Raw genomic sequence first — 23,854 nt, forward strand, 5'->3', positions numbered from 1 at the left:
AATGCCTTTATTTCGCCTTTATAAACAAATAAACTCAATTAAAGAGTACTTACAACAAACCACAATAGGCAGGAAACTAATTTCCCAAGGCTTGCCATGGCAATTTTTACCTGTTACATGGGTCTAGGGAATCAATTACTCCCTAAAGGGAAATTATTAGGGCTTGTGTTACCCAAGATCTCGCCTTTCCCACTCACCAGTGGGAGAAAAGTATAGGGACGGGCATCCAGAAAAACGAGTATTCTTCAGACCTCTTACAATTTGCTATAATAAATTAAAGTATAAATAAAAGAGAACAAAGCCCTGCAGGCAGGCAGTGTTCGAATCAAGGCTGGATCTGGACCAAGCCACTGTGCAGCTTCACAAGGCCCATAAATCAGCTCTCCTGAACATATGTAGTATTTTGCATTACTCTATAGGGTGTTAACTTTAATGCCTTAATATATTCACATAGTGGTCAGGTTACAGTTCCTGTGGGAACCATAAATCTGTATGTCCTGGCCAATCTGCTGCTGGAAAAATAATAATAATAAGTTAAAACTATCCACTGCACCACATTGCCTTCAGCAGGTTTTACACCTTTAATTTTTCTCCTTTCTGTACTTAAGGGAGGAAGAAGAGGTGTGAAGCTGCAGACGTACAGGGAGGCTGAAGCAGATGTGAATTAATTTTCATTCCTTTTTTGCATGAAGGCTTGTGTGTCCCCAGCCCAAGCAAATGTCACTGCATGAAAAAGATTTGCTCTTGGGTGTGATCAAACCTTTTTCTGAGTCAGAACCCTCTCAGCCAGGACATGCTACAACCTCCTTTTTCATAATGCACCAAAACCATTTCACCTGCAAGTAACAGCCACAAGGAGAAACAACCTGAGCTGATCCAGTTTAACCCAATCTCTGCTGATTCTGCCTGATCCCCACCAAACTGATCCTGCTACAATCTCCCAGTGGTTGGATTCCTACTTGGTTTAAGGCAGGAATTGGATTGGTTGGATTCCTACCTGGTTTAAGGCAAAGAGGAGTGTCTCTGTCCCATTCTTCCTCCAGCCTCCTTTTGCTCCAACCCCACCATTACTCACTTAAAAATTGGAGTATTTTTAGTCTGGCATTCTATTTTTTTTCCTATATTAAAATTCTGCTTCCAAAGAAAGTTGGTTTTGGAGTCATCAAGCAATTTCAACACACCAAAAAACCTGGTTTCATCCAGGCTAGCGCTCCCGATGCCAACAATTTGCAGTAATTAGCATTTTTCACTCTGTTTGTGTTGTTATTATACTTCTGGAGTCCCAGCTCTCAGGCTGCCACAGCTCTCAGCTGTCCTATCTTCTATCACATCGGGGTCACCACTTGTTTTTATCATGTTTTATTTCATACTTCTAGAGTCCCATACTGTCACAATCATATTTCCAAAGTTCCGCACCTTCTCGGTGATATTTCTTGGGGGCAGTTCCTCAAAGCACAGACTTCCTCTGCTTGTTGATGTTTCTTAGTCAGGGCTCCTCCCAGGCTCTCCCTGACTGGCCAAGCCCACCCCCTTTTATCACAGTTATCTTCACTAGCTACAGCTGCAGCCCATCAAAAACAACCAGGGCTTATCAGGGCAAGGCCTATGTACAAATATTCAAATACAATACAGATATTTAAATACAATACAGATATTTTACTAGGACTCCTGCTATATGTTTGCACTGGTTAATGGCCAGCAGTGTCCCCAGTCCTAATGGCCATGGTAGTTCCAGATTTGGCAGTCCAGGCAAGGGCAGAGCTGTTCCCTTCCCAACCCACTCCACCAACAGCAGTCAAACCAAAACTGGTTAAAAACCCAAGAAGTGATGCAATACAGATGGCGTGAAAACAAATCAAAGTTAATTTGCACAAAATGACCCAATAAATATTTAATGTATGTAGGAGTTCACCACAGTTACAAGATGTGTTATTTATACCCCTGCTCAACACAGATCACCTTTTGTCCACAGCTGGTGGACAAAACCAGACTGTTAATTTTTATAAACACAGAGCTGAAAAGCAACATCTGTGCACAATCTCTCCACAGGTAGCAGTGGGAACCCTCACTCTGGATAAAGGAATTCATCAGCCCTTTGGCACCTTAATTTCATTTCACTGACACACCTACACCAACTAAGCAGCAAGGTCTAAGGCAGAATTGTGATTGCTTGAAACTTAGTTAATATTAAAGCTTTGGTCCATTGATCTGCACTAATGATGGGGTTTTCAGTGGCACCATTTCACTCTTTTTTACAGAGAATGAAAAATTCAAAGTTATAAAGTTTCTTACATACATTAAGGAAGTTGTAGAAAACTAGGTGGCACAAAGTAGGGAGAGAAAAGTCATTAGGAAAGCAGAAAACCTGCTGACTGCCCCTTAAATGATAAAAAGTATCCAAAATATCAGAAATAATCACTGAACTTAGACATAGAGTTCTGGGTTTTGGTGGCACAGTATCAGCTGAAAATGCCTACAAGTTTCTTAATATGAAGAATTTGAGAGGACAACTTAATCTCTGTTGGACCCTTACTTCAGCCAAAGATCTCCTGGCATCCAAACTCTCTTGGAAATCTGTGGAGATTTCTTATACACACACACACACACACACACACACACACATATTAAATCTATAGCATTTGGCATTACTATTTATGAAAGACTACATATTTTTCTATAAATATACATATACACTTACACTAAAATATCTTTATAGTCTTAATAATTTGCATATGTTGATGGGCATACATGCATCTATATTTTTATATATATTCACATACATGTACATATAAATTAAATATGTGCATCATATATGGAGTAATCAGAGTATATATGAATATGTATACACAAACTAGAACAAATACATATACTCTGATTCTATATAGTATTTATTCATTGAAAATTTTCCTAATATGGGCTAAAAAAGAAGAAAAAAGGCTCAGTTTGCATACGTATATAGTAGTTAACCACAGTGCAATGTAGACAAAGAAAGCAGAATACCTAATCCCTCTTAAAACTGGGGACAGGTTTGATGAAAACTCTTCTTAATTTCTTCCAAGAAATTGTCCCTGGAATGTGATTTCACCACACCTACAGGCCCAGCTTCCAGGAAAAGAGGGTGTAGGACTGCTTTTTGATATATTTCATAGCAGACAAAACTGCCCTCAAGAATGGAAAAACAGCCCCATGAGGACAGAAAAGCAGAGAATAATTAAACAGCTCTTACATAAATCTTTTTTCCTGTGTCCTGTTATCTTCCACCTCCAAAGACATCATACATCTCTATTGGAAAATCACCTCACTGGCTTCAATGTGGGCAGTGGAGGAGCTCCAAGCTCTTTGGCATCATTAGTGGGGTTAGAAAACAGCTTTTTTTAGCACTTTATTTACTTCCAAACACAGGGACACATGTGAACTTACCTGTTTGGTGCTTCTCTGCCCAGTAGGAAGCAAAGATTTGGATTTCTCTGCTATTTTCTGTTAAAAGGAAAAGAAAAAAAAATCAGAGGGAAAATGGTTGAGAAGAGTCCAAATATTTAGGGAAAGAGTCATATGAAGCTATTTTCTTCTACTTTCTAAAGAAAAGGACATAGAGAAAGCTCTTACTCTTTAGAAAAAAAACAAGGCAGTATAAAAGCATTGAAAACTTCAGTCTTGCAGGCATTAAAAGTCTTCAAAGCTTCCAGAATGACAAGGTTATCAAAACTGAAACAGGCATTTAGGGAATGACAGCCAGGACGTGGATAAGTAGCAATTTATCACTCAGATTGTTTTCCTGAGGCAGCCGGGCATTCACAAACTGCAGTGGTTAATTTTGGCACTTCTGAATTGATGACAGTTTTTAAAATAAAAGAAATCCAATCCTGTACAGTTCATATGGACTGTACTCATGAACATTAGGAGGGTGAAAAAAAGCATAAAAAAGATTCATGTGTGTGTATACAGGGGTGGAGCTCTTAACCCAAATAATTCCAACTTCTCATTTAACACATAAAATAATTTTATTTAAAGACCCCACACTCAGTTTCTTGAATAGAACAGGTAAATAATTTGAAATATGAGGCAGCACTAGAGATGATGCAATTCTATTACACAACAGACACGCTGTTGAACTGCAATTTTATGTACACCGATTTATTTATTTAATTTTTAAGGCACAGGCAGCAAGTGCTGAGAAATCAATCAGTCCAGAGTGTTTCTAATAGAGACACACTATTAAGTGCATGTTGCCAGCCAAATTTCATTACACCTCTATAATTACAATATATCCTTCCCATTGTTGCAGGCATGCGTCAGACTCATTAAAGTGATATAGCAAAGCCACCAGAGTTTGTCCAGGTTGTCTTTTCATTAATCCAGATATATCTCCTAACTTGCACTGCCAGGGAAGGAGGCAGTTTGGGGATGCTAAATTCAAGTCATTACTATAGTGTTTAAAAGCAAAGCAAATCTGCTCATCAGCAGAGCCTCCCCAGGGTAAGGAGGGTGAGCAAGAAGCAAATGAAGGAACTGGAGTTCAGGCTTTGTTTGTTTTATTAAACAGCTTGATCTTGGTGACAGATCCCTGTTGGAAAAATGTTCCATAGCATTTCAACAGATCCCAACCACAAGATGTGCCTGGAAACTTTCTGGCACAGCCAAACAGCAAAGCAGAACCAGAAGCTGGGGTAACACTTGAATTACCAGTGCTGCCTGCACATTTTCTGCAAGCAGAGAAGGTGAACTGTGCAATCCTCTCTCCCCTGAGAGTGGAGGCACACTAAAATAATGTCATGGCTAAGCCAGGGGAAATCCTTCCCCTTGAACTCAGCACTGGGGAGGGCACACCTCAAACCCTGGGGTCAGTTTTGAGCTATCCACAATGAGAAGGGAATTGAGGGGCTGGAGGAGAGAATGGAGCTGGGGAAGGGTCTGGAACACAGATCTGATGAGGAGCATCTGAGGGAGCTGCGGGGGCTCAGCCTGGAGAAAAGGAGGCTCAAGGGAGACCTCAGTCTCCACAACTCCCTGACAGGAGGGTGTAACCAGGTGAGGATCAATGTCCATATCCAGGGAACAAGGGACAGGACAAGAGGATATGGCCTCAAGCTGCCCCAGGGGAGGTTTAGATTGGATTTGGGATCCAATTCTGCAGGGAAAAGTTTGGGATTATTTGGGATTATTTCTGCAGGGAAAAGCTTGTCAAGCACTGGAACAGGCTGCTCAGGGAGGTGATGGAGACACCATCCCTGAAAATGTTCAATAAATGTGTGGATGTGGCCCTTAGGGACATGGCTCAGGTGCATGGTTGGATTTGACAATCTTAAAAGTTTTTTCCAACCTTAATTCTATGACACTATGATTGCTTGAGTGACAAAGAAAGAAAATAGGGAGGAAACCATTCATTAGCAGCCCTGTGGAGATGCTCCAGGCTCTGGGGAATTACATTTAACTCATTCCCAGATTCCCAGATGGAAGCAGGAGGGACACTCACTTTCTGCACAGCTCCGTATCTCTGGATGGCATCTGAGAGTTGGTTCTTCAGCCTGTCCAGCTGAAGCCTTTCTTGCTGTATTGGGGAAAAAAGAAGGCTCATTAGCAGGTCTGTCAGAGATAAGTCCTGTAGTAGGCTCTGTCTGTGACCACGGGAAATTGTCCTGGTGGGAGACACCAAATAAATGATGTGGGCACCAATGGTATCCTAAAAGAATCAGTCACACCAGGGCTGCCAGGATGCAACAGGATTTTATTTTAGGAAATGTGATGCTTTGGTCTTTCAGGCCAGGTTAAATTAAAAAAAAAATGCAACTTTGGATATTCAAGATAGCACTGGAGAAAATACCTGAAGGGATCTTTCTAGAAAAAGTTATTTTTCTGCAGGATAAGTCATGATAGAGTTGATCACCTCATTTGGGAAATTTATTTGACTTGAAAAGTCAAACAGCCACAACATCCCCTCTCCTTGGTCTGACTGTGAGAAACCAGCTTATCTTCATGTTTTTCAATACATGAACCCAAATGTCACTGCCTTTATGGCTGGAGCTTGCTCCAGCAAGGTTTTAATCTATGTTTTAAGAAAACCCTACTGTTTAAAAAATCCTCTAGTGCTAGAACCTCTGTTCTTGGAAGGAAGAGCACAGCCTGATGTAAATATGACCAAACCCAAGCAGTTCTCCTGGAACTGTTGTACACCCTGGATTTCAGATTTCACATATGCAGGAGCTCACATGTCCAGATTTTACAGAGGGAAATGCTGCAAGGAAGTGGGATGTCACCTTAAACAAACAAGTGGAAAGCAAAACTCAATCTACACTAAACCTACTGAGCAGAAATGTTCACTTTCCAGCCATTTCAGCTGTTTCAGAAAACTGCTTGGGATTACAAAAGTAGATTTTATAAAGGATGGAATAAACATTTTTAATTTTAATGGTAGTTTTTTCACACACAGAAGAATATTTCAGTTCTTCATCCAAAGATTTAAAACCATTTTTAGAGCAGGGCAAGTGTCATTATTCCCATTTTACAGATAAAGGCCCATAAACCTTATGTTTGTTCCACATGCAAAATAAGATAAGTTTGTCACCCTGGAGAGCAGATCTTATGCTCCAGCACTCACCCTACCAAAAAATGGAATTCCAGCTCTACCTCTCTATATACATCCTTTGAGGTTAGCTTGGAATGAAGCCCTAAAAGAGCCATTTTCCATCAGTCTCCTGCCTTGTGGCACACTGATCCACTTAGAGCAGCATCTTTGCTCCTGCAATACCATCAATTTGCTCAGCTGGGCATCCTGACTCCAATATCTCTAGCAGCACTTGGAGATTTATGGGAAGTCAGAGAAAATCCCATATTGCATCTCGTTGGCAGTGTGTTACTGGTGGAAAATAAGGAAGAAAGGGGGGAAAAAAGCCTTTTTTTTTTTCCTGTGTGTGCATGCAAAGCAATCCACAGAAAAATGGATTGGTGAGGACTAACTATAAAGCTCTGCAAGGCTTTTCATGCTGTGAGTAATTTTATGGGAGGAGAGTTTGCAGTGCTACCCAGATTCCCATGAGGGACTTACTGACCAGCAGCCAATATCCACCAGAACAATTTCTTCTGTGTAAGGGATGATGGCTACAGGCTTTCTATCAAAATTTGTAGGTTTAATTACTAAAATTCTACTGTTAAAAAGAAGAATTTAAAAAAAATTAAAATAATTGACCAGTGAGAAGAAAAACGTTATTATACAATTTAATAGAAAGCAGCAAGTTTATTCCTCATATTACTGAAATTACTTCTGTCTATTTCCTTAGCTCTTAAATATTTTTCCTTCAATTTTCCATTTTTCTCCCCATGACAGTAAAAGCTCTTCTCCTGAGAGTTCCCATGGGCTTCAAGGCCAAATAATGACATTCTTGTGTGGCACTGTAATTGAGTTTAATGTGACCTTCCCTGATTCCCCTTTGGACCCAATTTATGTCACAAAATAGAGCCTGGAGATCAGCACAAAAAAAAAGAAGGAAAAAAAAAGCCCAGATCCCCATATCTCCAAGGCAGCATCTTCTGTTTCAGCAAGCTCAGATGTAATTATGCAAGAAAACAAGAAAAAAAAAAACAGTCCTTGCCATTCATCACTAGTCAAAGCAACATGTTAAAAATTATTCTTGTATTAATCTTGATGTCTACATGTGGAAACAGTCATTCCAGGCTTCCCTCCCCATCCTCTGGAGTATCCCATCACCCATTCATTTTTTTTTAGGCAGGCTGAATTGCACATGGTCCTTCACAGGTTACCAAGGTGGCCTCGGGTGATCCAAGTTTTAAATCCTCATCTCAACTGCCTGTTGGCAAGTGCCATAAATCCAGGCTGTAAAAACCACTTGGTCAGAGATGAGTTGTGTGTTTAGAGCAGTCTTATTTCTAGGTGGAAGGGCAGTGAGAGCAGAGTTGAAGTAATACAGGACTTTGGAAAATGGCAGATAGTGAGTGAGAATAAAACATGAACTCAGGAAAGTTCCTGACTTAGAAACCATATGGATGCTGGAAGCAAGAGTGTAGCAGAAATAAAGAAAAATTGTCCTTATTTTCATTTCAGGTGCTAAATGTTATTTGGGTGAAAATTGTCCTTTAACTTTCACACTAGCTGGAATCTGGTCCCCAGAGTTTTCTTGTGTTCTTGTCCACGATGCACATCATGGGCCAAGTCAGCAGCAACATCTGGGGTATAAAATCATTGTTGGGAGGTCAAAAACCTTCTGTTTGTCCATTATTTGCACTGGGGACAATGGGATGGGGATCATTCATGCCCTGTGACACTGCTGCTGAGTTGAACCTAGAGATGACAGCCCAGTCTGCACACAAAAATATGGGATTTTCTGGGATAAACTGGAATTCAGAGTGGGGTAAATTCTAATTTAAAATTCTGCTCTGATCTGGCCACAGCCTGGATTTATCTACCCCCAAAGTTGCCTTTGCACTGAATCAGTGTCATATCCAGATATATTCCATGGCTTTGGCCTTTCCAGGCACTTAACACACTCCCAAACTCACCTGCACCCCACAACTGAGTCTTTAACCAATGCCAAACTCATGTGATGTGACTCAGATGATTTCTGCAATATTTTTCACCCAGACTGAGACCCTGAGATAGATGTGAACTGGCCAAAGGCTTTGCTGCTGAATTCTTGATTTCCAATTCTACATGATCCAGTTTTGGGAGGAGAACTGGTGTCTGCAGCCGCTTTCCCCTGGGTCATTTATAAGTGAAAACTACACTTGTTTGAGAGGAAAGAAAGTTATAGCAAGACACAGAGCTTAACAGCTTTAAAACACCCACTGCCACTTCTTATTTTCATTATTCCTCCTTCCACAAAACCCATCATTCTCCCTCAACAGCATCTTGAGTGACACGTACCCTGGATGAGCCTCTGACAACCTCAGACAGCTGCTTGATGGCTTTGGTGCTAGTCGTGATGGTTTTATTAGTCTCCTGCTGGGTGGCATGCCTGCAGAAGAGAGGAGATGATGGGAATTGCAATTGAAATTAATTGCATAATGAGACACTTGGTGAAATCTATCAAGCTGCAGAGCAATTGAGACAACACAACAACAGCAGCACAAGGAGGCTCAGGAGGGCTGCAGGAGTCCTGGGTCTTGACCAGCCATGGAAACCAGAAGGAATTACTGGGAAGGAGATGTCCAAAATATTCTCCTTGCTGTCAGCACAAAGACAATGCCTGTGAACCATTCAAAGGGAAATTATGAGGTGAGAGCAGGGGGTGGACAAGGAACAAGGCCATCAGAGATGGTTGGTGCTGCAAATTTTCAAAGAAGGGTTGTACAGCCAAAGGAGACAGGACAGGGGAGTTGCCTGATTGTTTGCCCAGGAAAAAACGTTGTTCTCAGGAGAGAAATCTGAAATGGAGCAGGACAAATTTACTTACCCTGGTCATCTGCCCTTTAATGACACAGTATCTCCAGGAAAGCACTGGGGATGTGAAGGTGCAGAGTGCTTTTTCCAGTGCTTCTCCAGCACTGAAACAGGCAGGAATGGAGCCAAACCAGTAACCCCTCCAGTCATGGGTGTCCCTCCCTTTTACACACCAAATTCCTGTACCATTATTCCTTGTAAGCACTGGTTGCAAGCCTTGCTCTTTGGGACCATACAAACAAATGGGAAAAGACATAAAAGCTTCCCAAAGGTATTTATTAGCTCAGTCCAGTAGTTCTCAAGCTTTCTAAGGTCAACAGAGCACTTTCAGCTTCTAAGCTTCTCCAGAGAGCACTTCATATCCTTTCAGTCAGAAATAAGTGGTTTTCCATGAGGTTTCATTCAAAACCTCAAGAAATACCTGGAAAAGACCTGGAGAAAATAATGGTTTTTCTCCCTTTGAGGACACACATGAGCATGAGCCACAGTTGTATCAAAAAGACTCATTTGTCGGTGCTTTTTTTTTTTTTTTTAGAGTAGTGAGATTTGAAGTGAATGGACGTTCTTTGATTAAAAAATGTCAAAATGTCTATTCATGGTCCCTAGGTCCTGAAGACACATAGCTTATCTCTCCAGTTCCTTCCTTTTTCTCTGTCAGTTCAGATGGAGAGCACCTCTTTTGAGAGCTGGGTCAGCTCTTCCAGCACCTCCTTTGAAGACCAAGGCCAGTCACCAAACACAACCAAACACAGTCAACCAAACACAGTCTTAATTACGAAAACATCATGACCTCACTTGTTGAGGTCTTAATCCAAAGTTCAGCAGTTTTTTCCCCATTTCAATGTTCTTGTGCAAACAACTCAGTTGGGAAAGATGTCCAGGATCATGGAACCATAGGATGGCCTTGCATGGAAAGGACCTCCAAGATCATCCATTTCCAACCCTCTGCCATGGGCAGGGACACCTTCCAGTGGACCAAGTTCCTCCAAGCTCCATCCAACCTGGCCTTGGACATTTCCAGGGATGGAGCAGCCACAGCTCCTCTGGGAATCTGTGCCAGGGTCTCTCCACTCTCCTAGTGAATAAAATTACACTTGAGTTCATACAAGGTACCTACAAGTGAAAGCTTAGTACACATGGAGAGAACATCTCTCAGTTGCAGAACAGGAATTCAGATGTGTGTCAATGGTTGAACGCTCACACAGAAGGCATAGATTCTTCTGGCACCACGCAAGAGGAAAAATAATCCCATATGAAGACAAAACCAGAACCAATAACGAGTTATTACCTCTGTTTATTTAAATTAAAATACAATTTCTGTGTTAACTCATCAGAATGCGCTTCATTTACTGATGATCCCAGGACTCATCACACCAGCTAAGCAATTACATCACTTTTAATTTGAGATGGAACAGGTCATATCTATCACAGACAGGTATTCCTCACTGCCATTGCGAGAGAGGGAGCTGGGAATTGAATCCGGTCACACTGCTAACATTGAGGAGTGCACAGTCAGCCTGATCCCCAATCTCTTAATCAAGTATATCTTGCCACCAAATGCATGAATTCTACAGGCAGTAGATTCAAATCTCAGATTTCCATACCTAATTCCTCTTAACAGAAAGCAAGATACTGGAGTTGACATCCCTTTTGCAGACCTCATTAAATTATCTGCCCACAGAACAACTCAGGGATTTACATACCACGAATTCCCCATCCCCAAAGTAAAATGGCTTGTTAGGCTCTTGCATCTGATCCTTCCCAATCTCTAAAGTTAAATAAAGCCTTCTTCATTTGCATTGTAATGTAAATTTTGTGTTAGATATCTTACGTAATAAATTCGTGCTGGGCACGAACTTTACTCTGCTAGAAAAATAAGTGGGAGCAGGAGTACAAAAAAATCAAAGTTCTGCCTTCCACCTCTTAATTCAAAATGCACTTTAACTAACATGCTGGTGCTTGATTTTGGCACTTCCCACTATGTTGTCAGCACAATTAACTTCTCATTCTTCAGTCTCAGAGATGTGCTCAGGAATCAGACAATGATTATATTTAATTTACATTAAATGCTATTAAGATCTTAATTAAAAAAAAAAAAGCCGTCTCAAAACGCTGCTTCCTGCAGTATTTTATTTTAATTTGTAATGGTAACAAGATATGTTGCTGTTGTTGTTGCTTTTGTTGTTGTTTTATTATTAGTATTAACAGCATTATTAGTATTATTATCTGTCTTTATATTCTGCTCCCCATGGAAGTGTGGAAGTTAATTAAAGGGGTGTCTCTCACAAATAAAATTTCCTTCTCAAAAGAGTCCTCTACACACAACAGCAAGTTAATACTCCATCTGTGGAGCTGCCAAGCACCTAAAATACAAACTCAGTAAAAGATTTACCTGCCTACATACAGAGCTCTGCTCTGAAAACAAACCCTGGCAGGGTGAGCACCAGAGAGGGCATTTCTTAGGAGGGGTAACATCCCTTGCTGAGCATCTCTGCATGCACAAATGCTGCAAAGACAAAGCACTAAATAATCCAGGGCATGCCAAACTGCTGCCTACGAGCTCCCCGTGGCTGCTGTTTCCTCTGCTGGAGGAGCACGGTCCAGTGAATCCCTGATCCCCAGCTGCTCACAGTTTGTTCTTTGAACGATCATCTCTCTAATTTATTTATCCAGTTTTAAAAGCAGCTCTGCGGAGAGGCTGCTCCCCTCCATCCGCAGGGAGCACCAGGAAGGAGCTGAACTTCTGCCTCTGCTGCTTCTTTGAGACACTTGATGAATGGCCAAGCCAGTGCAAAAATAATCAGGCCCCAAGTGCAACAGCAAACACCAGCAAGGGAGGGAGTTCTCTCTGCCTCACCGTGCCTGACGATACTCACAATAATCCCAAAGAGCTTTGTGTTCCAGCTCCAGCAGGAAATGCCATTTCCACTCATAAAACAAGATACAGCTTATTTTATTTTCATCTGATCCCTAATGGAAGAGCAATAATGTGGTTTTGGGTATAGATCAAAGATACCTTTGCTGTAGTGGTTTGAACATCATTAGATTGAGAATCCCCTTTTTTTAGCACAGGGGAGCTGCACAGCAATGGAGTAAATTTTCACTTAAGAATGGTCAAGAAGAATTGGCAAGAATTAAATCAAATAGCTCAGCATAACTCAAAACTTGTCTTTTTCACAAGCTACTGTAATATTTACTGCAGTTTTCTTATCCAAAAAGAGGTAAAAATCAGAGGACTTTAAGCAGAGCCCTGAGCTGCAGGATCTGTGGCTTAAGCAGAAGTGGGTTGAGCAGCTGCATTTACATTTATTCCATTGCTGCTGGAGACAGATGCAAAAGGGAGCATCAAATATGCAGAGGGAGATTGGCATCACAGGACAGCTCCTTCCTGTGGTACAGATGGATTCTGTGCAGGACTGGTGGCTGTGGGAACTGATAGACCCAGCAAACCTCAAATACATGTAGATAAAACATCATGAACTGCCCACAGGGACAGCAATGGATCCTAAGGATCCTATTCCCTTTTCTCCACCTAATAAAGGGAGAACTACAGAGAAAATTTTCAACTACAGAGAAAATCCAGTGGAGATTCTTTGTAGTTTGTGGAGGAGGGGGCACCTGTAGCATGAAGTTCTGCCCTGGAATATGGTCAAAAACCTCAAAAAATGCCCTATTTTTCAAATTATTAGGAGTGAGCTGAGAGGGGTACCATGTGCTGGGTTTTGGTGTTGAATTGTATTAAAAATGTTAAATTGTATTAAAACCCATCTGTCACATCAGCCTCAAACCAACACCCTGATAGTGAGGCAGAGATTTGGCAGATGAGTTGCCAAGCTGACCTGGAGGCACATGACTGGCAGTCAGCCCCTCTAAACTACAAAAATTTAGTCCAGTTTTCATACATATGAAAACACATATTCACACATTTTCTGACCTATTCCTCTTTAGAGTCTGTATGGACATTCGTCCTTTGGGTAAAGGATGTGCCCCAAGGACATCCCTCAAGGCTGAGTGAAAAAGATTTGCCTTCAGTTATTGGCCTGGGTGAGTAACATCAATCTCTAATAATTGTTTGTTTTGTTAGCTTTAACATAATTTCTTTAATATTGCTTTGATTTAGTGCACTATCCTGTCTGATACTGTAAGTTGTTTTTAGCTTTTATGCTGCGTAGTAAATAAACCTGATTGAGTTATTTTGTTCTAATCATTTATCATAAGAAATAATCCATTTTCATAGACATGTATCTGATTTGCCACCATTAAAATCTCAAGCACAAAGTTGTAAAACTCAGACTGTTGACAAAGTCTGGGCATAAGCCTGGTTCCAGCTGCCCCCAGGCTCCTCTCTGAGGAGTTTAGAAAGGAAAGGGATCCTCTCCGCACCTCATGACTCACTGGGAGCTTCTCAAACTGTCTGAAGCTTCAACAGCACCTCCAAAATGATGCAGAGAATCCTCACTGGAGAGGTGACCCAGCCTTGCAGTGTATCTTGCACAGCCAGGATGATCCCACAGCAGAACCAGAGAATACCCTGAGTTAGAAGGGACCCACGAGGATCATCCCAGCCCAACTCCTGGCCCAGCACAGGACAATCCCAACAATCCCACCCCAACCCTGAGAGAATTGTTCGAATGCTCCTTGAGCTCTGGAAGTCTTGGGGCTGTGACCAGTCCTTGGGGAGCCTTTTCAGTGCTCAATGACATTTTGGGGGAAGAACTTTTTCCTGATATCCAGCCTAAGCCTCCCCTGACACAGCTCCAGCCACTCCACTCCTGTCACTGGTGACCAGTGAGATCAGTGTCTGCCTCCCCTCTTCTCATCATGAGGAAGCTGAAACACTCATCTATAGGATGGAAACGTTTTCTGCCTTACATCACTGCACTTTAGAGAATCACAGAAATGCCAGGATGTATGGAAAATCACGCTGTGAAAAGCTGACAGAGGAGTTCAGCAAATTTATGCGAATGAAGGGAGAGAGTCCACCAGGGCACAGCCTGTGATGGTGTTCACAGGGGTCTTAGGATGTGGGAAGAGACAAAGACATGACTCCATGTTTCAGAAGGCTTGATGTATTATTTTATGATATATATTACATTAAAACTATACTAAAAGAATAGAAGAAAAGGTTTCGTCAGAAGGCTAGCCAAGAATAGAAAGGAATGATAACAAAGGCTTGTGGCTTGGACTCTCTGTCCAAGCCAGCTCATTATGATTGGCCATTAATTAGAAACAGCCACATGAGACCAATCACAGATGCACCTGTTGCATTCCACAGCAGCAGATAACCATTGTTTACATTTTGTTCCTGAGGCTTCTCAGCTTCTCATGAGGAAAAATCCTAAGGAAAGGATTTTTCATGAAAAGATGTCTGTGACACACACCCACAGGGCTTTCTCTCTCTCAGGGTTTTGGAGGGTGCAGCCTCCTTTCATCCCAAACTCCCAACCACATGTTGCACTCCTCCTTTCCCCATTGCCTGAGGCACCAGGAAGGTGCAGCCTTCCCAAACCACCTACCCCATATTCCCCCTTGAATTTGGTATTTTACCCCAAAGTTCAGAAACTCAGGCTTGTGCAGACTCACTTGTTTCAGGAGTCTGTGTCCGGGTTCTGTAACAATCCTTGAAGTTAACATTAATGTCTCATTAGAGACATTAAGACCCATTTCAATGACATGAACACCCATCCCCTCACCCATGGAATTGTTTGTAAAGGCATTAGCACACATCTTCCCTATCCAGGACTGGACTTGTGGCTCTGTTTCTGCATGATGAATTCAGGGGGCATCTCTCACCTCTAAACATTTACTGCAGATGTAAACAAAGCAGGAAGACAAACTAGGAGGAAAAGTTATTTTTTGGAATTATAGAATCACAGTCTCACAGGATGGTTTGTGTTGAAAGCAACCTCAGAGATCAAATCCTGTGCCATGGGCAGGGATGCCACCCATTAAAACAGGTTCCTCAGGATCCCATCCAACCTGGCCCAAGCTGTTGCACTAATATTACCATTACCTCTGGTAATTACCATTGCCTGAGGTACCAGGAAGGTGCAGCCTTCCCAAACCACCTACCCCATATTCCCCCTTGAATCTGGCACTTTACCCCAAAGTTCAGAAACTCAGGCTTGTGCAGACCCACTTGTTTCAGGAGTCTGTGTCCAGGTTCTGTAACAATCCTTGAAGTTGATAGAGACATTAAGACCCATTCCAAAGATGTTAACACCCATCCCCTCACCCATGGAATTGTTTGTAAAGGCATTAGCACACATCTTCCCTACCCAAAACTCGTGGCTCTGTTTCTGCATGATGAATGCAGGAGGCATCTCTCACATCTAAGCATTTACTGCAGATGTAAACAAAGCAGGAAGATGAACTAGGAGGAAAGGTTCTTTTTTTACATTTATTTTTACCTAGAATCACAGTCTCACAGGATGGTTTGGGTTGAAAGGAACCTCGGAGATCAAATCCTGTGCCATGGGCAGGGATGCCACCCATCAAATCAGGTTCCTCAGGACCCCATCCAACCTGGACTAAGTTGTTGCACTAATTTTCCCCAAGCCCTAAAGTATATTTACTGTGTTGTTACAATCATCAAAGGAAGATCAGTTAAATCTACCTATTCTGGCTCCAAACTGACTTTCTCAGCCATTTTTCCCCCCCACTTTTTTTTCTTCAAGACCTAATTGTGCATTTTGAGGAATAGTTTACAACAGAGCAAAGTAAGAGCTCTAATTCTGATCTGTCAGCAAACCTCTTTGCATAGGTGTAAATCATCCAGCAGAGTAAAAGTCAGGAGAAATATGGACTGCTACGTTCAGGTTTCAAGCCACACAATATTCTAAAATAAAAGCATCATGGATTTCCAATTTACCTGTCACTTGAAAGTATTAGGAGACGTGGCACTATTTTTCTTACAGGAGCTTAGGGGATGGTCTGTGCCTGTGTGGGAAAAGGAGGGGAGGTATTTCAAACCCCCCTGACAAGGGTGAAATACCATCTCTAGAGAGGAACACGGTTTGCACTTCTGCTGTTCAGTGGTTCTGCATTATAAAGCAGGAATTTCTATCAGCAGCCCTCACAAATTTCATCACAGAAGTGCAAACCTTAGCAAAATTTTTCATGGCTTTTTCAATACCTATTTTTAAATACCTTTTCTATCATGGCTTCTTAAAATTAAATAATCATAAATAAAGAACCAGTTATTACTGAAATAAGGAGAATGCTTGCTCCCCTGCAGGATTTGACCAGCTGCAGGCAGCCAGTTACTCATCAACCACTACCAGCAATTCAGATTTGCGCTTTTCAATGGAATTATGTGACAAACAGTTTATGAGACACCCCCTTAACCCTGCATCACCTACAGATTAGCTCAGCACCGCCTCAGACTCCATCTGTCAAGTCATTGCTGACAGCCCTCAAAAAGGACCCCATGGGAAGCAGCCCAACAATGTCACTGCCATTAGTCACCTCTCACTTTGTTTCTCTTTCTCCCACCCATACTATTCCCAAGGAAGTTTTATTTTTAAAAGTTCCACTTTCTTTCCTAATGGGAAAGCCCCTTGAATCCTTTGTAAACGCCCTGTTAGCACTTGAGATATATTACACCTCCCTCTCTCTCATTATGCAGTAAGCCTCTTAGCTTATGAGAGGCAGAAATTAATTTAATTTGTCATAATTACATTTTGATGAACCCTGATGCCTACTGATCATGATAGCTATATTTTTAATTTTTTTTTCTTTCCAGGTGCTGATAAACTGCTTATTTCTTTTTACCTATTATTGCAACTTTGCTTGTGCTGAGGTAAACCACCCTCCTGCACCAGATTTCTGCAAAAAGCAAACAGATCCCTTCCTTCCCAGCCCAAGGACCTCAGCTGCCCTCCGTGAGCTCTAAATATTCACCCAAATTTCCAAAATTGCCCCGAAAATCCTTTTAGCGCACCGAGATAAACGGCACCACGGCTGTGACCGCTCTCATTGCTTTGCTCGTGCTCTCTAATTCTGTCCTGCCTCTCACATTCCTGCATTGACCAGGGGACAGCAGCTCAGCATCTGTCACAGAGAGGTCACAGGGATGCAGGGATGTGTTCCTGCAGCAATTCCCAGCGGCAGAGCCGGCGGCGCCTGCAGCAGTCACCGAAAGCAGCTGAGCAACACTCGACCTACAGAGCTGCTATCACGCCTTCCTCCCTGTGATTTGCTGCAGCTCCTTGCTGAAGCTTGGATTGGAGCTGCCTTTCCAGGTTTTTCAGGGTTGGGACTCGATGATTTTTAGGGTTGCTTCCAGCACAAGATATTCTGTGATTTGGCGATTCCGATTCTGCGCAGGAAAGCTCAGGGTCGCTGCTTTTAGGGCTCTGTAGAAGGAGTTAAGTCAACTTGGAGGGGAGAACTAAAAACTTTCTGAGTCCTGCTTGTAGTTCAGAATACAAAGAAAAAAATTATATACTGAAAAAGAGTTTTAGAGACTGGTGGAAGGTGCCCCTGCCCACGGCAGGGGGGTTTGAGCTATATAATCTTTATGGTCCCTTCCAACCCAAACCATTCAATGACTCTGTGATGAAAAATCCCCCTGCCCTGGAATGGCAGAGATGTGGATGTTGTCTTAATTCCATCATCAAATCTTTCTCTGTGTGGACCAACAAATGCAAACTGCCTCTTAACAACATGCTCATTGCAGTACATGGGCTGGAAGCTCCAGACTCAAAATCCAAAATAAAACAAACCCCAAGGACTTCATGACGATAAAAATGATGACTTTTGAAACAAGTTTACTCAAAATTTATGGTCCTGTAGATTAGCTTGTGTGTTTCAGCATAGAACCACAGAGATTGCTTTGAGGGTGCACAAACGTGCCAGAAGGTGCCCTGCACACACACACACAGACACGTATGTGGGAAAGACAAATGGACAGGAGATAAATGGCACTGCAGATTAATGGAGTCTATTATACTTTCCACACTCCCTCTCTTGGTTTTAGCATTTAACATGCACTCAATGCTCTACAGGGCACTGTGAAAAGCAAAGATGAAGGGTTCTTTGCTGATGTGAATGAATGATTGCTTCAGGTCTCCTTGAGAAATCACAATGGAACCACTGTTAATAAAAGAGCCAGCACTTGGAGGAAGAAAAGTTTTGGTAAAGAGAGATGTAGATTTTTTAGGTTTTATTTCCATTTTTAACGTTGCTTTTGCTGGTTCATGTGTTTTGTTGCCACCAAATTTTTTCAGTGGTGAGAGCATGCAGAGCAAACATCTGCAAAAAGGGAAAAAAATCACATCAATTTCTGAGATGTAGGCATTTTCATCCCAGAAAATACATGTTTCATTAAAAAAATAAAACACCAAAAACCCCAACATTGCTTAAACCCAGGCAATTTTAATTGAAAAATGAATCCATTTCACTCAAACTGCTGCGATGAGTTTTGTTATTTTGTGAAGTGAGCAAGAAATCAAAGGCAAACAAACAGCCTGAGACACTTTTCAGCTGGCTGTGGTTATTTGTGTATTTCTAGTTAGGGGCATTAAAGCACAAATGCTCCTGTGTGTATGCTTAAATTAAGAGATGTGCCCAAACCCGGTTCCTCCATCAGAATTTAAGTGAGAGGGAAAAGGCATTAGCAGCAATTGTGCCCCTGGAATTGTCAGTGTGGAGCAAACAGGCTGTCTCATACAGCCATGAAAAATGTCCACCCTTGGACTAGCAGGAAATCTAAACAGAAAGGCAATGACCAAGCAATTCTTCTGCAGTCCAAAGAGCAAAGCCAGGTGGTTTATCATCTCTGGGAAAGTCAGCTTTAAGAAGCAGCAGACAAATATCCAGAGCCCTGCAGGGACACGGTGGCTTCGTGCACAGCCCTGGCAGCAATCAGGTGCTGTGGGGTTCAGGAGGAAGCAGCTCAGAAAACACATTTGTTACCCTCATCTCCAATTTCATCCCAGGTTATAAATGAAGGGAACCTCACCATAAAGTTCACAGACCAAACTAAAGCAAGGTTTGATTAACACTGATTTGCTTGATGGAGAATATGAAGACCATGTTTCAAAACAACAGCACTGGGGACACCAGGTTTGTTAGAAATACACTTATTTCGGCATTATAAAAAGATTTCATAAAGCTCCACACTGATGTTAATAAACAGTGCACTGTAAATATCAATTATTTAACCTATCTGTGCAATGAAAATGGATTGGTATTTGCAACAGGTGTTGAAGATGATGCAAACTCCACTAACAGTGACACAACATGCAAAGAAATCCAATATTTAGCCAACTCCTGCTCTATTTGTTTTGCTTTGGTACCATCACTGGCAGAGGCAATGGCACAGCTTTTGGCTTCCAAGACAGGTGATTATGGATTCCATGAGTTGGGTTTCTCCTGGAATCTCTTTCTTTTCCATCTTGAAGCTCCATTCAGGTGGAACAAGATGATTTTGGGTTTATTCTCCCAGGATTTAAATGCAACTTCACAAACAAGTCCTGCTTCAAACATGGCTCATCCATAGAGTCCATGCCCTTCTAAACAGAAAAGCACCTTTTGGACCTCTCATTACACAGACAGACCCCTTTCTGTCCCAGAAAAACCAGTCTTATTATGCTTTGTTTATGTCCCACATTTCACCTCCCTGGTCCCAAACCTCTCTCTCACATGTCCTACAGAGAAGGAACTAAATTTTCCCTCCACACCATTTCCACACTCCCAACAACAATATGAACTTCACCAAAACCAAACACCATCCACAAGTTCTCTAATTCCTAAAAAAAAAAAATCCAAACAAACAAAAAACCAACCAAACAAACCAACCCCAAACAATTTCACACCAAGAGTTTGCTACTATCCTATTTTTATATCAATCTCCCTAAACTCAGACGCTCAATTTCAAATTCCTGTGTAAATCTCCTCAGCCCTGGTGAGGAGGTGAGGCACATCTGGAGTGCTGTGGCCAGTTCTGGACTCCTCAGTACAGGAGAGACATGGAGCTCCTGGAATGGGGCCAGTGAGGGGTGATGAGGATGATATGGGGACTGGAAAATCTCTGATAAGAAAATGCTGAAGGAGCTGAGGCTGTTCATCCTCAAGAAAAGACAATGAGAGGGGATCTCATCCCTGTCAGTGTCTGCAGGGAGGGCTCAGAGCAGGGCCCAGGCTCTGCTTGGTGTTCCCAGCAATGGGACAAGAGGAACAGGCATGAACTGATCCCAGGAAGTTCCACCAGAACATGAGGAAGAACTGCTTTCTGAGCACTGGAATCTTCCATAAAGGGTGCGGAGTCTCCCTCCCTGCAGATATTCCAGAGCCATCTGGACACAATCCTGTGCCTGTGCCCTGGGATGGCTCTGCTGGAGCAGGGAGGTGGCACCAGGTGACCCCGCTGTGGTCCCTTCCAGCCTGACCCATTCTGGGATTCTGCATTCCCCAAACATCTCCCCAGCCACATCACCCGAGCTAGGACAGCACCTCCTGTCCCATGACACCTCCACACATTTATAAAGCCACTCCCAATACTCACCTGTATGAGGAAACAAACCAGGGCTTCTCCCTCTGGTGCTCTGATCACATTTTCCCTGATAGGGGATGTCCAGACCACTTCCTCACCCACCCAAAATTCATCCCACATTTATCCCCACCACCATGTCCTGAGCCAGACCTGAAGCTCTCAGCCTGCCTGGTGCAAAAATATTGGGACCAGAATGGGAAGCTGCAAACTGCTGCTGCTTCAGACAGAAAAAATAAAATTACCTTCATGACCCCTTCTGAATGTGATCACTTCCTCTGCTTCTGAGAATGACTTTAACTGCTCCATGCCCTGTGGGCTGGGGCTCTCTGCTCTCAGCAGAGCCATTTCTGCTCTCTCTGAACCATCCTGAGCAGATCCCTCAACTCCACAGCAAGAGCAAACACCAAGTGCTCCACAACTTTGTTTTTCCTCTCTCCTCCACCTCCTCCTCTGCTGGAAGGGTTTTGGAGTACAGTGCTATGCAGAGAGGGAGGTCAGCTGGAGCAAAGAGACATTTTAAAGTACAAAGTGAAGCATAGAAGTCGATGTTGGTAACAGTGCTGGCGCTTTCTGAACACACTCCCTTGAGGCACTTGTGCCAAGATCTATTTTTTCTGATTTTCGGGGTTTGTTTTATGAGCAGGAGACAGGAGAACAGAAAAATGTGAACATAATATAAGGCAGGAATCAGCTTTAAAATATGTTTGCTTGAGAGCAGGATTTTTTTGTTGTGGTTTTATTTGTTTTCATATTGCACTTTGTTCTCAAAAGTACAGAGATAACTGGAAGGAATTGTGCTGGGAAGAGAAATGGATCTCAGCAGCCTACTTGCCACCTATTGCTCTATCCCTTATACTTCATATGCCTCTTTAAATCTGACATCTCTGCAACTTCCTGAGCATAAGGGCAAGCTGTGAAGTACAAGGAAAATTAATATATTTATCCCGCACAGAGTGCAATGCACTCAAAATACAGAGTCTAAATCTCCAAATACTTTTCTTTCTCCTTCACTGTCCTTTCCATTCACCTTACATTTCCCTCTGCCTGGCAGTGCTTTTCGAGCAACACTTTAATTTAGCAGGCAGATAGATGTATCTGTCTCTTTTCAGGAATGATTACCTTTCCAAAACAGGCAAAAATCTTAAAAGAAATGCCACTGGTGAGACTCCTCCGCTCATCAGCCCCACATTTCATTACTTTAAAGATCCTTCAGGCTCCCAGGTGACAATAATGCATAATTTCCAGCGTGCCAGAAGTCGCTCTTCCCCACCACCCTGCAAGTGACATCAGACCATAAAGCAGACGAGCACTTAGATTACAAAAACACAAGGCACTTTATTGGCCCATAAAACACCCGCTAGAGCGGCCATGTGAATGAAGACCCCATTTTGTGGGGCAATAAATTTTGCACCAGCACCCAAAAGGCACTGTTATTACAGGAATTGTGCAAATCACCACCCCTGGTCCATGACACAAAAACGCCTTAGACTCTGGCCAGGATGATTTGTGCCTCCACGACAATTAAAATGCACCACTGGTCGTCCAAAAAATTAAACTTCAAAGAGACCCTGCCCTAGTAAGAAACTAGTACAAATAGATAATAAAAGGGTAAACAAGCAGAATGAAAGACCTGAGGAAGTCCATTACAAATCACCAGGCTCTGAGGTTTGTTTCAGGTGAGGCAAGACTCTCTGCTGGCAGGAGCATTTAATGAACTCAGATACAGCAACTCTCTGTATACAGGGAGGGCCAAGGGAAATATCCAAGCTTTCCAATCCATTCAGATGTGAAAACTGTGAGCCCCGTTATCAGAAACCTCTGCTGCTGATAGCAAATTTGCTCTCTAGGGGGAAAATGGATTCAGCTTAAGAACCACTGTTAAGAGTCCAATGCAGGTGCTTAAAAGAAAATTACCTGATGAAAGATCAATAATGTTTCTCCTCTCCCTGAATCGAGGCTCATGTGCAGAATAAAAAATTCCAGAGACTGAGCCTCTGTTGCCTTGCTTCAACACGAGCCATTGTAAATGTAACCAGGGTAGGAAATTATATATTTAAAATCATGTGTTGAAAATAACATTGCATTTGTGCAGGTAGGGACCCAAAAAGACAAGAAAACAGAGAAAGTCACACTTAGTGCACTGTAAAACCAGATGGAGCAGCCCAAACGTGTTTCCTTGCACCCTCAGTGCTTAAAACCAGCCTTTCATACAAAATAGGTAAGTGTGCTAAGTGTATGCAACAGCTGCCAGAAAGTTGAGCACATGGATCCAGCTGAGAAGTTCCCTAAATGAATTCAGCAGCAATTTCCATTGAAGGACCAAAGCACCACATGAGAGATGCTACTGAAGCATGTGACTGACCTTTCTTTTTAAAATAAAAGGATTTTACATCAAAACGGGGTCAGGCTGAAATGCAAGAAGCTAAAGGGAGTAATCCTAAATATAATTTTTTCATTTTCTTTCCCGAATGAACAGAAGAATTTGTTCACCTGAAAATGGACTTCTGGAGTACAGTGAAAATCTGGGGAATTTCAGACACATGATATTTGGATAAATGGTGATGGATCAGCTGTTATAGAGCAGAAAGAGATTTTCCCCTCCTTGTCAGTTCACTAAAATCTCTCTGTTAATGTGTGCTGTGGTAGCAACAGAAGGCACATGTCAACTCCAAACTTCTGAGCTACTTTTGAGTGATTTGAATCAATAATCCTGTTTGATTTGAATCAATAATTTTTTGAATAAAACCATTGAAATAAAAAGTTGGGGATAGTTTATTATATGCAGAGACCTGCTCTTGGGTCACAACAATTCCCTGCAGTGCTCCAGGCTGGGGGCAGAGTGCCTGGAAAGGGATCCCTCACTATCCATTATTAATTCTTTAATTGAGAGAAAACAGTATCAGATATCCCAAATCCCAAACCCATTCTTGGTTTGGCTTTTATGTTTCAGGATTTCTCCCAGCTGA

At 42.2% G+C, this 23,854-nt stretch overlaps 1 protein-coding gene across 2 annotated transcripts in view; it reads right to left on the minus strand.

Moving 5' to 3' along the window:
- TSNARE1 (t-SNARE domain containing 1) overlaps positions 1-23,854 on the minus strand; it is a 472,330-nt gene that overhangs the window by 249,569 nt on the left and 198,907 nt on the right. For both annotated transcript variants that reach the window (XM_059478742.1, XM_059478733.1), the window contains exons 7-9: positions 8,876-8,966; positions 5,474-5,548; positions 3,421-3,477 (exon numbers count right to left, since the gene is read on the minus strand). In XM_059478742.1, the coding sequence (XP_059334725.1) occupies positions 3,421-3,477; positions 5,474-5,548; positions 8,876-8,966 (223 nt within the window). The remainder of the gene's footprint in view (positions 1-3,420; positions 3,478-5,473; positions 5,549-8,875; positions 8,967-23,854) is intronic.

This window comes from Ammospiza nelsoni, chromosome 1, assembly GCF_027579445.1.
Source record: "Ammospiza nelsoni isolate bAmmNel1 chromosome 1, bAmmNel1.pri, whole genome shotgun sequence".
NCBI lineage: Eukaryota > Metazoa > Chordata > Aves > Passeriformes > Passerellidae > Ammospiza > Ammospiza nelsoni.